General features: G+C 35.6%; 1 protein-coding gene across 2 annotated transcripts; it reads right to left on the bottom strand.

Annotated features, from left to right (window-relative positions):
- Positions 1–18: 18 nt before the first annotated feature.
- On the bottom strand, positions 19–4,105 carry LOC120073372 (RING/U-box superfamily protein). 2 transcript variants are annotated; one of them, XM_039026191.2, is made up of 2 exons: positions 3,391–4,105; positions 19–2,007 (listed from the first exon to the last, which is right to left on the bottom strand). In XM_039026191.2, the coding sequence occupies exon 2, from the start codon at positions 2,005–2,007 to the stop codon at positions 328–330; it is 1,680 nt and encodes a 559-aa protein (XP_038882119.1). In that variant the 5' UTR covers positions 3,391–4,105; the 3' UTR covers positions 19–327. The 2 variants fall into 2 exon arrangements, with proteins under 2 accessions (XP_038882119.1, XP_038882118.1); XM_039026190.2 differs by having other exon boundaries at positions 3,411–3,967.
- Between the last annotated feature and the right edge of the window lie 10,918 nt (positions 4,106–15,023).

Here is a 15,023-nt window from a genome sequence, read left to right as displayed (position 1 = left end):
TTTCTTAACAATACATCCTTATGATGATGATCATATAGCAAATCTATTTGATTCAAATATATAGTTCTATTTACACAAATTGTAGGAAGTATATACATTCACAATCAAACCAATTGGCCTGTTTATTACTGCCCCATTGTGCCCACAAGCAAGCCACAAGTTGTTTTGTGGGTTTAAATCAACTCTTTCCACTTCAAGACTTGGGAAAACTGAAATTTACTGAACTACATGCTGAAAACCTTAGATTTCAATCCTGGAAAATCAACAAAACAAGAAAACTCATGTTAGATCGACTTTTTGAACTAAACCTGGCGATTGCTAGGCGATTTACCACCATCTCCTAGTTCTGTTCTCTCTTTGGTTTGACGAATCTGCAATGCGAGCATTGAGCTGCCTTCTGTCTGTAAATTGACCTCCCGAAACTCTTTGATCACATAAAGGATTGCCAAACCATAACATCAGGGCTATACCTACAAGACCAACTATCGGAGCAGCGACAAACAGCCAGCGTCGTCTACCTCCTCTGCCTGAATTGTTACTATTATTAACTGCAGAGTCTATGTTCGTCTGATCCTCTCCTTGGCTAGTTTCAAACGCTGGACTTGCTCCAACATTCAAGTCACGGGGATTTTCGAGTGAAACTACTCGAGGCTGAAGTCCATGAATCTCTGCAGTATTGATACTACTTCGCTTTACCTCTTCATAATCCCGATCATCGGTTGGAAGTTCATAACGACAAAGGGGACATGAGTTCCGGGCACTCAACCACGGCAAGATGCAGGAAGGGTGGTACAGATGAAGGCAAGGCAGTTGATTCACTTCAACGCCTACAAGTAAGAAATCCTTGCAAATTGCACAGGATATAGTGTCATGCTTCAAGTGTTCTTTAGAAATCACCAAACGTGGGAGATTTTTCACAATAGAAATGGCTGCAGGAGGTGCTCCCCGTCTTGAGCTGGTAGTCTCGGCAATTTGCTCGAGCAGTTCTTCGAAAACCTGTCTGTCAAGATATTCACCAGAATCCCCAATATAAGATAGTAACTCTGATTGTGCATAGTTGGTGATCGAATAAAATCGCCTGTTCCTCCTGATTTGCCCAGGAGCTGAACCCTCATATTCAGGTGAAGAAAACTGTTCATTCCAATTGCTCGAAATACCTCTCCCAGGAGCACTAGAAACATGAAAATTTTGAAGTTGAGGTCTAGCTTCAGAAGATTCTACTTCTTGCTCTGTGTCCGCTTCTGTGAATTCACCATGATCATCCTCCTCGTCACTTGAGTCCCAATGGCCAACACCAGCACGCATGGGATCAATGTCTGTATCAGTATCGACATCAGATCCCTCACCTGGCAGAACAAAAATGTCTGTATCCAAGAAACTATGTCCATCCAAGGAAGCATCAGAATCACCCCCATAAGTTCTATAGGAAACAGCATCACTATCACCATAAGAATGTCTATAAGGCCCAAAACTGAAATTTGATTCACTTTCCCCAAACATAGAGTCAAAACTATCTAAACCATCATTTTCAGAATCAGAGTACACTTGCCGCCATCTTCTAGATTGATTAGGGGTTGTATGGGAACTCGAGTGCTGCATGAAATCAGCAGCATTCGAACCATCTGCATATCGATCCCCATGGCTGGAGATGCTAGATTGCCTTTGCCTCACCAAGTTAATCATATGGGTGAATTCCTGTGAAAAAAGATTTTCAGCAGACTCTACACTACCATACCTAGTTCTTCTTCCTCTGGACGTCGTCCTGTGATATGAATCCCGTACAGGGGTTTCAACATCTTCAAGTAACAAAAATTTACAATCGCCACATACATCAATGGCTTCAGGTTCACCAGTGGCATCATTGTCAGGTACTAGGACTCTTTGGCAAAATGCACAAGATGGCAGCTGAATTGGACTATGTTCGTCGACTCGTTGGTTGCTGTTCATGATGACATGAGCAGTCGATTGAGGAAACTCTTCCAAGATTCTTTGCAAGTCAATGTCCATCTGAAATGAGACCAGAAAGCACAATAATGAACAGCAGAAACCCAACATGAAGTTCAAAAGGTGGTGAAACAATAACCTAAATTAAAGGAGAGACCAAATTAGATTTAAATAAGTTGAAGTCCAGTCAAAGATGGAATACTTGTCTCCTTAGAACTCAAAGACACGATTGTACAACGTATAGATCAGATCTTGTTCAAATAAAGTCGTCAGTCAAAGATAGAACACATAATGCAAGTTATATAGACAAACAACCCTTTTAAATAAGAGACATCAAACGCCTTGTTGGATTGGATTGACCACACTGGTTCAACAATATGCCATAAGAACTTGTCGCAAAGAAATTAAACGCTGCCTTGTCATAGTTTACTGCACTTGTGGCCATGTTTTTATCGATGTTGTCTTGTATTCTCATTCTCATTTGATAGAGTTTCATTTATCTATTACTTCAGAAGAAACCTGTCACGAGCCGCTCCTCATCAGTGTTTCCTCGAGTAGACTGACAACTACTCCCCACACTCTCCAACCCGTGGATGAGAAAATATTAAAAGAGAGAAGAACATCAGATAAGCAGCATTAGATAACACCTTTACCCTTCATTCCTAACCTCAGTTCACTCTCTTTTACTTCAAACTTAACCATATTCTTATCTCAATCTAAATTGAACTGCCCTTTCATCAACAGCATGGTATAAGTCCAATATTCCTCCGTTGCCTCCCCAGTGATGAAAAGATTTGATCAATACACATGCTGTGAAAACTTTTAAATCGGTGTTAAATAACTCAACTCCACCAACTTCTTAAGTGTTCACTATTGAAGTTTGCACACTTATTGAAAAACTCCATCTTCACCTCTTTCTCTCTCATGCGCATTTATCAAGAAACTTCATCTTCACAACTCTATACCCCCAACACAAATTTACTAACTTAGATATATTAACTTCAAATTTCATAACTCAGTGCCCCAAACACCTCCTAAGGCCAGAGACATGGTAAATTGAGGGAAAAATCTTCTCGCACCATGATGGGAGTTAATAAAGAACCAATGTCAACCACAAGGTCCATCCCCAATTTTGATACTAAAACCCTGGAACAACAACCTCATTAACTAGTGTTCAACAGTTGCTAACACGGAATTCAAGGGTTCAAGAGAAGTTACAGAAGTTCAATCAGTAAACAAGGCAAAAGGAAACTAATGGTTTCTTCAAGGAGAAATGATGCAACCACTTAATGTGACGATTCTCACAACAATCGTACTCCCTCGAGTGTCAAATTAGCATGCCAAGACCAAAAATTCCAAATCAGAAACCAAATGATTTGCATAGAGAAACAAAAAAACGGCACTAGGGAAAACTTAAAAATGCATCAAAGAGATCAGAGAACATACAGATGTGCTGCGATTATTACCAGTTAGTTTGCTTCCAGTCCTTCAAAACTCCAACATTCGGCTCAAGCTCATCCAATCGAACAAAGGGAACCGAAAACTCGAGTAAAACGAAGAAAATAAGACAATCAACGAAAAGGGCAAAGTGATTGAGGGAAAAAAGGGAAGACAGAGACAAATAATTGAAGAACGCTGTTCACAAACATGAGTCGTGGGTCGGTGAAAATGGGTACGAAGAAGAACAGAAATCAGAGGATGAAACGAAAAACGGTGGGATTTTCAAGCGGAGGAGGTCAATGGGGTTCTTCGTGAAAAGCGGTTTGTACTGTTGGAGGATCAGCCGCCATTGGAGGATGGAAAACGAGAACTTCCCTAATTCAAAGCGCGCTTAAGCGTGATTGACAATGACCCACCAACATTCTTCTCAAAAGAAAGAAGATTGAACAAAAATTTTGAACAGTGGGGTTGAATGATTCAATTCTGTATCTGGGTGTTGATGGTTTGATCTAATTGGTTTGTTTGTGTGGAGAAAAAGTTGGATTTGTTGATCTGATGATTACAAAATATCGTCTTTTGAAATGGGTCCGTTTGATTGTTGGCTCTTCTGTTATGGGCCACACTTAGCCTCAGCAGGCTTCAACCACTGCACTCAGGCTGCTTGGTCTTTGTCTAACCCATCTTTATTCCTTTCCCAAATGGTGGTGAGTGGAAATTCGAACCTCCGCCGAACGGAGATAATGGTACAAAAGACTCCATTTTAAATTTGGAAAGTTGGTAAACTTTTTCTTTTTATAAATATAACAAAATTTTAAAATCTATAAGTGATAGACCGTGATAAACATCTAACAATGATAGATAGTATTTTACTATACTTGAAAATATTTTCAACAGTTTTACTATATAAACAATTATTCAAATTTTTGTCCTAATTTTTAAATTTAATTTTATCCTCTTATTTACATCATCATCAATTAAATTTACAAAATTACCTTTAATTTCTTTCTCCCTCCACTTTCCTCTTACCAATTTTCTCTCTTTGTTTCTTCTTCTCCCTTCCCCTTCCTTGTCAATCTCCTCATCTCCATTTTTCTTTTCTTCTTTTTTATTCCTTCCTCTCCCTCATTTGCTCCATGGGATTTCTTCTTCGTGTAATTGTGTTGTTGAGGGTCTTCTTCATGGATTTTTAATTTCTCTGCTACGCGTGCATGTTTTGATCTTAGCAGTTATGTGTTGTAGAGTGAGAGAAGATCCATCTACGTGAGAGAGAGGAAAGAGAGAGCGAGAGTGTAAACCCTGAATTCTACATTTCCCATATAAGTGTGTTTAGCCATGAGAATGTTATGTTAAATAATTGAAGTGGAGATCCATGGTTATTTACAAGGGATTACGAATGAAAGAAAGGAAAAACAAATTAATTGAAGAGAACCATTAATTGAAAGGCCGGAAGCACTAAGGTAATGCTGGATGAGGTGGCGGTTTGATGTTCAATCATGGAAGGCGGCAGAAAGTATAAAAAGGAAGAAGAACTTCAGAAGCTCGGTTTTGGCAAATGACTCGAGCAAATTAAGTGAGATCGGTGCCATTCGAAAACTAGGAGAATCTAGTTTTTGAGGTTGGTCTACCGGAGAAAGATCTCATAGGAAGAAGAACAAAAAGTAAAGAATTTGCAGAAGGGTCAGGTTCTCATATTAATCAAGGGCAGGGGTGAAGATTGGAAGCTACAGACCAAATTACAAGTAATTTAGGGCTGATATTTTAAGGTAAGAAAGTTAACTCAATTCTAAACAAGTTTGTAGAAGGAAGTTTCTTGAAAAGAGTTATGGATTTTGAGTTATAAATTTTTGAAGTTGAAACCGGAATTTGGTGTGTAAACAGGCAGCTACTTGGGAAGATCAAGCAAGCAGCTCACCATGGAGAGCAAGAACGAGATAAGAAAGATGTGAATCTCGCTCAGGATGATAATCTCACTAGTTTTGTGTTGAATCTCGCTCAAGAAGAGAATCTCGCTGGTGTAGACACAAATCTCGCTAAAAGTGGTAAATCTTACTATGATGAAGCCTTGCTAGTAAAATGCTTGATCTTGCTCATGAGGATACTCTCGCTCATGATGACTATCTCGCTAGTAATGCTGATCTTGTTGATGAAGGTTTCACTAGTAAACAAACTACTTGAAGCATTTTGACAGGAATTTTAAGAAATCTAACCAGGAATTATGTCCTTTCAGGCCAAGAGGAGCTAGGAAAGGCATATAACCCATTAAGAGCTCTAACGAGTAGTGAGTGACTAAAATGAACTTTATGCTTTCAATGTTATGTATAAAAGACCATGCAATTTACAGTAATATTGATGATGAGTTTATACTTTCTCGAGCAACAAATGGTTAATGATTTGCATAGCGTTTCTTCTCCAGCTTGTATATGTTTAACCGCATGCCAAGGTATATTGTGAATTCATTACAAAAGTTAAGTTCCTATGATGAAGCATGTGTTTCTGGAGAAAAACTATGATAGAATGATTCTTTATGTAAATGGTATGCAATTAAAGCTTGATTTAAGGCTAGAAAATAACCCGGTACTGAAGGACACAAAGAAGGTATCCGAGTAATAGTACCTAAGGTGTTGAAGATACTTAGAAAACTCCACGTGCACGTAGGTAGTTCTGAATGAGAGGCTGAAGTATGGGTCTCCTAAACCATATACTAGCAAGAGAGGCCGAAGTATGGATCTCTTAACCAAATACAGACGTTGAGTGCTAGAGCGATGTATGCTAATTTCCAACTAAGGTTTAATGATATTTAAGGATGTTTATTGATGTTTATGTTTAAAAGAAGTTACTTGAAATGTTTCTCAATATATTTATATGTTTATAATAATGTAAAGCATGGTGTAAAATGATTTTTATAGTCACTCACTAGGCTACTAGCTCACAGATTTTCTATGTTCTCCTTTTCCAGGTAGCGGTTAGTTTCCTCAAGGTTGATCCTGCTATTACTTGCCACTAAAAGGCCCAGCTAGTTAAGAAGAACTTAGGTTGATGGTCTATATCTATGTACACATGTTTTGAGGGGGGATCAGGGCTTTGTTAGTGAAGTTTGGGTCCAACTGTAAATATTTTACTTGTAGATATTATGTCATGACTATTTGCATGTGATCATATAATGTATATTATGAAGCCTTTTGAAGGCAAGCTGTTTGTATGCATTAATAATAGTTATCTGGTTGGCACTCAGGTGAGAAAGATAGGGTGGTAAGTGCTGGCAACAGGGCTAGTAACTGTTACCATCACATCTTCTTCCAGGTTATGAGAGTAATCTGGGAGGGGGTGTGACAGAGAGGCCCAATTTATGCCTAATATGACAGTCAACAAAAAGTTAAAAAAAAAAAAAAAAAAAAAAAAACCAATTTCGAAAGGTAGGGTAAATTTCATTTCTCACTAAAATTTTAGGCCATCCATTTGGCAAACCCGTCAAACAAAAGGAGAGAGAGGAATTTGAATCCTCAATAACTCTTTTTTTCGAACTATACTGATTTTCAAGGCCCATGATAAAACTATAAAGTAAAAGGATTAAATTATTGCTTATTATAGTTAGTTTAAGGACTAAATTGTTACCAATATGAAAATAAATAGACTAAGTCATTATTAGCTAAATTTCAGATATTAAATTGTTACTTTGATAAAAGTAACTGACCAAATATGTTTTTTAGCCTTATAAAAGTATTTAAATTTCATTTGATCCATCAACTTTCGACAAGTTTTTTAGCTCTTGAACTTTAAAATTGTTTATATTCTGATTTTAAAATTTTAAACTTGTTTGTTTGAGTCTTTAAACTTTCAAAAAGTAACCATTTATGTCCTTACTTTTATTTTGACTTTAACAAATTATTGTGTAAGATTGAATAACATAAGCATAGTGTATGAGCATGACTTCAAGCATTTGGCATGTGAATAATAGATAGAAAAATAATAAATTAAGGATCATACTAATTATTATTAGCCAAATTTAGCATGGTTCAATTGACATTCAAGTGTGTTAGAAATCACAAAGTTCTTGGTTCAAATCTTCCTACCCTAATTATACTAAAAGAAATTATGTTGATTAGACTATCATGTATGAGAGATACATGCATTAACAATAGACTTCTTCTCAACTGTTTCTCTCTCTCGTTGAATAATCTATTATCAATATAAGTATAGTTTAAAGGTTAAGACGTTGTGTGTGTGTGTGTGTGTTTTCTAGTAGGGAATTTTGAGTAGAATAACGTCGTTTAACTAATTTTGTTTTCATCTAATAGAACTCTAAGATCAAAACCAATTGGAAGAGTATCAAATAGGTTTCTTTTTTCAACCTTTGTGAACAAAGTAAACCATTCCTCATCGGTTTTTACTTGAATTCATCTACAAGTAGAGATGTCCTTATTCTCCATAGGGTTGAGGCCTATCGAGACGGAAAATCCTCAATTAGACGAGGAATAGGGGAGAGAGTGGGGAAAATTTTCTTCCCGTTGGCCAAACGAGGACAGGACGGGGAGTATATTTCCCGTCTCCTTCCCCTACCCCAGCCCCCTTGCCTCGACTCCCCATCCTACCAATACATACATACATACATACATACATACATATATATAAGGTTAAACTATAAAAATGATCCTAAACTTTACACTTTGTGTCAAATTGCTCCTTAAGTTTCAAAAGTTTTAAAAATACCTTTAAACTTTCAAAAATAGTTCAAAAAATATCCCTGTCGTTAGTTTTGAATGGAAATGGTTAAAGTTTTGTTTCAAAAATACCCCTGAACTTTCAAAATGTTTCAAAAATATCCTTAAACTTAAAAAAAAAAGGTTAAAAAATACTACTCTTACGATTGGCCAAACGGGGACGGGGTGGGGAGTACATTCCTCGTCCTCTTCCCCGCCCCGCCTCGACTCCCCGTCTTGCTCATATATATATAACGTTTAATTTTTTACCAATAGCATTTTCCTAATTCTCATGATAATTTTTTCGTACTTTAATGCTTTTTAGGATAAAGATGTTATTTTATTATTATTATTTTTTAACTATTAAGACATATATATTATAATGTTGAAATAGAAGGCTAGCGATCAATATTTAAATTTTAACTATTAGAAATCATGAAATGGAATATTTTAATTATATTTTTGCACATCAAATATTCATGTTTTTATAAGAAATATTTATAGTGTTTTATTTAAATAGAAATGTATTGGACATGACCTATTTAATATAGAAAATTCAAAGATTTTTATATCGTTGAGAACAAATTAAAAAAACTTGTTAAACAATAAATAAATTAAGAAAAAAAAACTAATGGGGAATTTTTCTCTATGGGGAATCTGATCTCCGCAATGTTGGGTAGAATGTCCTAAAATCGCAGTCTGTAAAATTAAATATATTTTATTATCAATAAAGATGTTATTCAACATTTATTTAATAAAGGTGTTATTGACTTTGTAAATTGCACTTACAAAAACTAAATCCAACAAAACTCGTAGTTTGTAAAGTTAAACATATTTTATTATCAATAAAGATGTTATTCAATATTTATTCAATAAAGTTGTTATTGAATTTGTAAAATGCACTTATAAAAACTAAATCCAATAAACTAAGATCCATGACTATTACATAAATATTTGAACTTTATGTAGAGATATAAAGATGGATGAAGTTTGAGTAAATAGCCAAAACAATCTATAGTATACGAATTAGGTTGGATGCCTTATTCTGGTAACACTATCGGATGCGGCCCACTCTATAATTATTACAATTTTTTGTAAGGTACTACAAACAAAGTGATCCTAATTTGTTCATGTATTGACATGAGGAGTGGGGGCGTCCTATGTGATGAGTTTGCATAAGATCTGAAGGAACTCTTATACAAGAGAACCTCTGAGTGGAAGCGGATCTTTTCAAAGACGTTGTGACAGAACTACCACATTTACATTCAAACAAACAGAGGATGCTCTCTCCACGAACGGACGCTCTCGCTCTCGCTGGAATGGCAAGCTATCGTTCACCAAAAATCTGGTCATCTACCACGAACGCCCTCCACACGAACAGCAGGAAAAGTGGACGACACCACCACTTGGAATCCTTAGTATTCTCTGTGTGAGAATCCAAAGTGTGGGTTCTGTTCGAATTTGGTAGAGGGGAGGAGGAAAAGAGATTGTATACAATGATCAAGCAAGTGGGAGAAAGCTAAGTCTATCGTATAGACAAAGTGCTTGATCGTTTAGATGAAGTACACGATCGTGTAGGAAAAGGGTAGTGATCGCCTATACGATCATTTAGTAAAAGCTCAGTGCTAAACGATCGTTTAGGAAAAGGTAAGCGATCATTTAGAAGACAACACACATGTGTCAGCAATCATATAGTAAACTCAAGCTATCATATAGTCTCTGATTTACTAAGCGATAGGCAGCAAACACCTTTGTGAGCAATTAACCCGCATCTCTTGCAAAATGAAAACAATTTTAAAACTGATTGGAACTTCCCACTAACGCATGGTTGCGGAGAAAAGGCGGCCAATTATCCCATAATTGTCAAAATTAAAAATAATAAATGTAATCATATTATATTCATTAACCTATAGTTTAATATCATATATCAACCATAGTGTTTTCTCCTCCACTAGATATAAATCATATTTATATCCATTTTTCGTCAATTAATGTATCTCATACATAAAGTCAATCATATCATATATAATTAACCAGTTCAATTATATCATATATAATCGAACTCTCTCTTGTCAATTTGAACATTTCAAACTGACCCAAAAATTGATTCTTAACTTGAAAACATTGAGCTACCAAGGGACCTTATGAACCTATGGCTCGAAGCTCTAACGGTACGTGAATAGCTGACTAAACCTTTTAACCACGAGATCCATTATTCGTTAACTGTCAGGCATTCCACTAAAGACTAACAACTGAACTCTCCTTACCACAGATATATTTCTGTATCCATTGGATATAACCAATCAACATTATGATAACCCTTCATAGATGCTCGTAAGTACAGCTGAACCAATTTACCATTTTGCCTTGTAGTTACATCTAACTCCTTAAGTACCACTGATCCCTCTAATGAACAATACAACATAGTCCTACTATGGTAGACACCTCTCGGAGCATGAGAAGATGTGTGGCGCTACATTGTTCAAGCCTCAGGATCAGCCCTTAAGAGAGCAATCTATCTACTTACCCCTACTTCGGGGAAGGAGTAAATTCCATCTTATGTAACTGAGTTCCTAACTCCTAAATCAGATGAATCCCCAAAGTGGTAGGTTTGAGTCGGTGACCTGACCACTCACACCCATGCAAATCAAAGGACCGCCCTCAAAGGTAGGAGTTCCCAACTCACTCAGGATTGAGGTTATGTTACCTATGGTTATCCTAGTGAAGTGAGGTCTTTGTCATGAACGACATTATATAACAAGAAATTAACACTTCATGGTCAGATCTTATACAAACTCTTTGTATAGGACGTCCCCGCTCACACGTCCCCATATGAATGATTAGGATCAAACCATCTGTAGCAAGTCACAACACTTATAACTTGTTCCACAAAGCGGGCCGCATTCGTAACGTTACCAGGATAAGGGTTCCCTCCTATATCCATATATGCAGACCATTTTGGTTATTACCTAAGACATAATCTACTTGTATGTCACCACATACATACTTAAGTTACATAATGACAACCAGAGATTTTAGTTTATTGGTTTGTGGTAAAACAAATAAAACATCCAATGTGCAAAGTTAAGTAGTGAAGAAAATATCATATATTACATCATAAGCGATTGTACAAACTGTGTTTACAAACTACAGGACACAAGACTTTAGGACATCATCCCCAAAATCTCCCACTTATCCTAAAGTGAGTGAGGTGTACAAAAACTAGTACAAAACAATAAACTAGGGCACTAAAACTCAGTACAATAAAATCTCCCACTTGCCCTAGTCCAGCTGCGAGCGGTCCCATAGACCCATGCTCTGAAGGTGACTCTCAAACACTGTAGCTGTGAGAGCCTTCGTAAACGAGTCAACAACGTTGTGCTTCAAAGCGATCTTCGTGACGATCACGTCCCCTCGATGCACTATCTCGCGGATCAAATGATACTTCTGCTCTATGTGTTTGTCGCGCTTGTGGCTCCTTGGCTCCTTAGAGTTCGCCACAGCACCACTATTGTCACAATGAAGGGTGATGGGCCTAGACATATCTGGAACAACTTTCTGCTCTGTCAAGAACTTCCTGAGCCAGACGGCCTCCTTAGCAGCTTCGCAAGCCGCTACGTACTCGGCCTCCATCGTGGAGTCGGTGATGCACCCCTGTTTAGTGCTTCGCCATACTACAACTCTTCCATTAAGAGTAAAAACTGACCCTGAAGTGGACTTCCGAGAGTCCTTATCAGTTTGAAAGTCAAAATCCGTGTATCCAGTAAGGATCAAATCCCTAGACCCCATACACAAGCATGTAGTCCCTTGTTCTCCGAAGATACTTGAGGATGTTCTTAACTGCGGTCCAATGACCCTGGCCTGGGTTAGACTGATACCTATACGATGAGTTTGCATAAGATCGAACCAAGAAATAAGTCATCTTACTTTATAATGTTGTTTTATGTTTAAGACTGGCTATTTCGAATAGATGACCTAGGTAACTTGACCTTAATCCCGAGCTAACTATGAACTCCTGTTTATTCAGGATTATCCTTAGATGTTGCATAGGTGAGGGTTGACTCAACAACACCAATTCAATAAGCCTCTCATTTCAGGGGTAAAACCGGGTAGATAGCTGGGACATAGGGTGCAAGATGGAATTCAGCAAGATGGAATTCACACCTATCCGATTTAGGGATAGAAGAAAGGTTGTTCTCATAAGTGCTGAATCCAAGTTTTGAAGAAGGGGCCCCACCTTCTCATTGGTGTGAGAGGGCAGTTCAGTGATTGGATCACAAACCAATTGTCCATTAGAGGATCAGTGGAATTTAAAGAGCAAGATTTAATTTTGGGGGTAAAACAACATTTGACCCAACTATTATTACGAACAACCTGTGAATGGTCGACTTACTAATTATGGTTAAATCAAGTGGACATAAATATATCTACATTGAGGAGAGTGCAACTATTGAACTATAGTGGTATGTCTAGGAAATTAACGAATATTGATTAATTCGGTCTAAAGAGTTTAGTCAATTAATTTCAAATCGTTGGAGCTCATGATCTATAGGTTCATAAGGTCCCTCTACTAGCTCGTAAAACATGAACACCTTGGATTAGTAAATTGAGTGTTTTTCAATTTGAAATGTTCAAATTGAATAAAATTCTCAATTTGAAATGTTCAAATTGAATTTAGAGTTTTCAGTTTGAAGTGTTCAAATTACAATTAAAGTTTGAATAATTATATTCAATATAATTAAACATTTAATTTATAGAAATTAAACGAAATTGGAGAGTTTAAAATATTTAAATATTGATTACATGAATAGGATTCATGTTTAAAATTAAGTGTTTGATTAATTTAATATTTGATATTAAATTATTATTATTAGTAGTAATTAATTAATTAATTAAAATCTAATTGAATTTCAATTTTAGAAATTAAATTTTGGATTTTATTTAATTTTGAATTAATTAAAAGAAAATTGAAAAAAAAAATGGTTAGTGGAAATTTCTAATTTTTTGAAATTTTAATGGAATTCCATTTTTCAACTCCAAATTGAAACACCTAGCACTCTTGCTAATGTTGTTTGAAGTGTTAATGTGACTGAAGGCTTAGTGGATGCATGTGTGAAATATATAAAAGCATCATTTTTCTCAGATTGAAGTGTTGGCTGTTGGAATTTAATAGAAATTTTGCAGAATTTCATTGTTTTTGAAACCCTCTCCATCTCCTATAGTCAATTGACTAAAATATTGAGTTCCATCACTCAAATCCAAGACTTAGAATAGTAGAGAAAACATTCTTGGTGGTCTACTACTGATTTGAAGGTCAATTACGAGGAGAGTAACTTAGATTTGGAAGATTCTTCAAAGATTTGTATTTTAGAAACCCTTTTATCTTGAAAAATTGTTTTGCATGTTTTTAGAACCTAGATTGTTTATTAATTCTGATTGCTTCCGTTGCATGTTTCTACATCCCATCATGCAGAATTCCCATAGAGAATGCGATCCCTTCGAATTCCCCATGGGGAATCCCCACACCGATCCCTGTGGAAAATTTCATAGAGATGGAGATTAAAATAGGGAACAGAGATGGAGATGGGGACGAGAAAGTCTTCCCCATCCTCTTCCCATCCCATGGACATCTCTATCTACAAGTGTTGAGACGCTCTAAATAGTGCTTCGATCATACTCTTCTAAATATATTTAGCTCCAATCAACTTTTATAGTCTCGTTTGATAACCATTTGATTTTTAATTTTTAGTTTATGATAACTAAGCCTACAAACACTTTTATAGTCTCTAGATTTCTTCCTTTGTTGTCTACTTTTTACCCTTGTTTTCAAAAGACCAAGCCAAAATTTGAAAACTAAAAAAAAGTATTGTTGAAAAATTATTTTTGTGTTTTGAAATTTGGCTAAGAATTCAACTCTTAAACTTATAAAAGATGTAAATCATTGTGAGAAAATAGACTTAATTTTCTAAAACCAAAAACAAAAAATGAAGACTCCATTTGGTAATCATTTTGTTTTTTATTTTTAGTTTTTGAAAATTAAGCTTATAAACACTCATTTCACCTCTAAATTTCTTGTTTTGGTATCTACTTTTTATCCATGTTTTAAAAAACCAAGTCAATTTTTGAAACCTAACAAAGTAGTTTCTAAAAACTTGTTTTTATTTTTGAAATTTAGCTAATAATTCAACAATTCTACTTAAGTTTGATACAAATAATGGTAAGAACATGAGAGAAAATATGCTTAATTTTCAAAAACTAGAAACAAAAACTAAATAATTAGCAAACGAGACATAGTTGTTTGATTCTTGATAGTTGTTTGATTCTTGATAGTTGTTTGATCTCAATATAGTAGAGTCTAAAATGTATGACTTTCCCAATATCTTATTAACGTTGGTAGTTTCTTTGAATTTTTCGATTCCTACAAAATTAATAAATACTCGTGTAAAAATAGTCTAAAATTATATATATATAAAAAAAAAAAACGTAACCAATCATATTTAAGCTACGTCAAAGTGAGATTGGCTCAAAGGTATTGACATAACTTGTATCTCTAAAAGTCGGAGATTCAATCATCGTAGTTATCGTACTTAAAAAAAAAAAAGAAGACAATATTTAAGCTATGAAAAAATAGCCCACAAAATGATGTTGCCTAGCTGCCTACTAGAGGGGATCATTTGGCCGCAATGTTTTCATTTTTTATTTCTTGTATCTAATGTTTGAAGAGCACAAACGTTTGTGAAATGTTTGATTCTTTTTATTTTAAACTAAAGTTTGAGAGAACAAATATATATACACATAAACGAGAAATAATGATCAAATATATTTTTATTTTTCATTTTTAAAAAACAAAAAAATTACTAATAGGGTTCTTTAATTTTCCCACTGAAATCAAATGAAGTTCCCATCCCACAGTTCACATTCAATTTTGAATCTCTTGTATAG

Source organism: Benincasa hispida, chromosome 3 (genome assembly GCF_027475165.1).
Source record: "Benincasa hispida cultivar pf3 chromosome 3, pf3_genome.v1.1, whole genome shotgun sequence".
NCBI lineage: Eukaryota > Viridiplantae > Streptophyta > Magnoliopsida > Cucurbitales > Cucurbitaceae > Benincasa > Benincasa hispida.
Note: the sequence above shows the minus strand (reverse complement) of the source record. Positions and strands in the feature narration are given on the sequence as shown.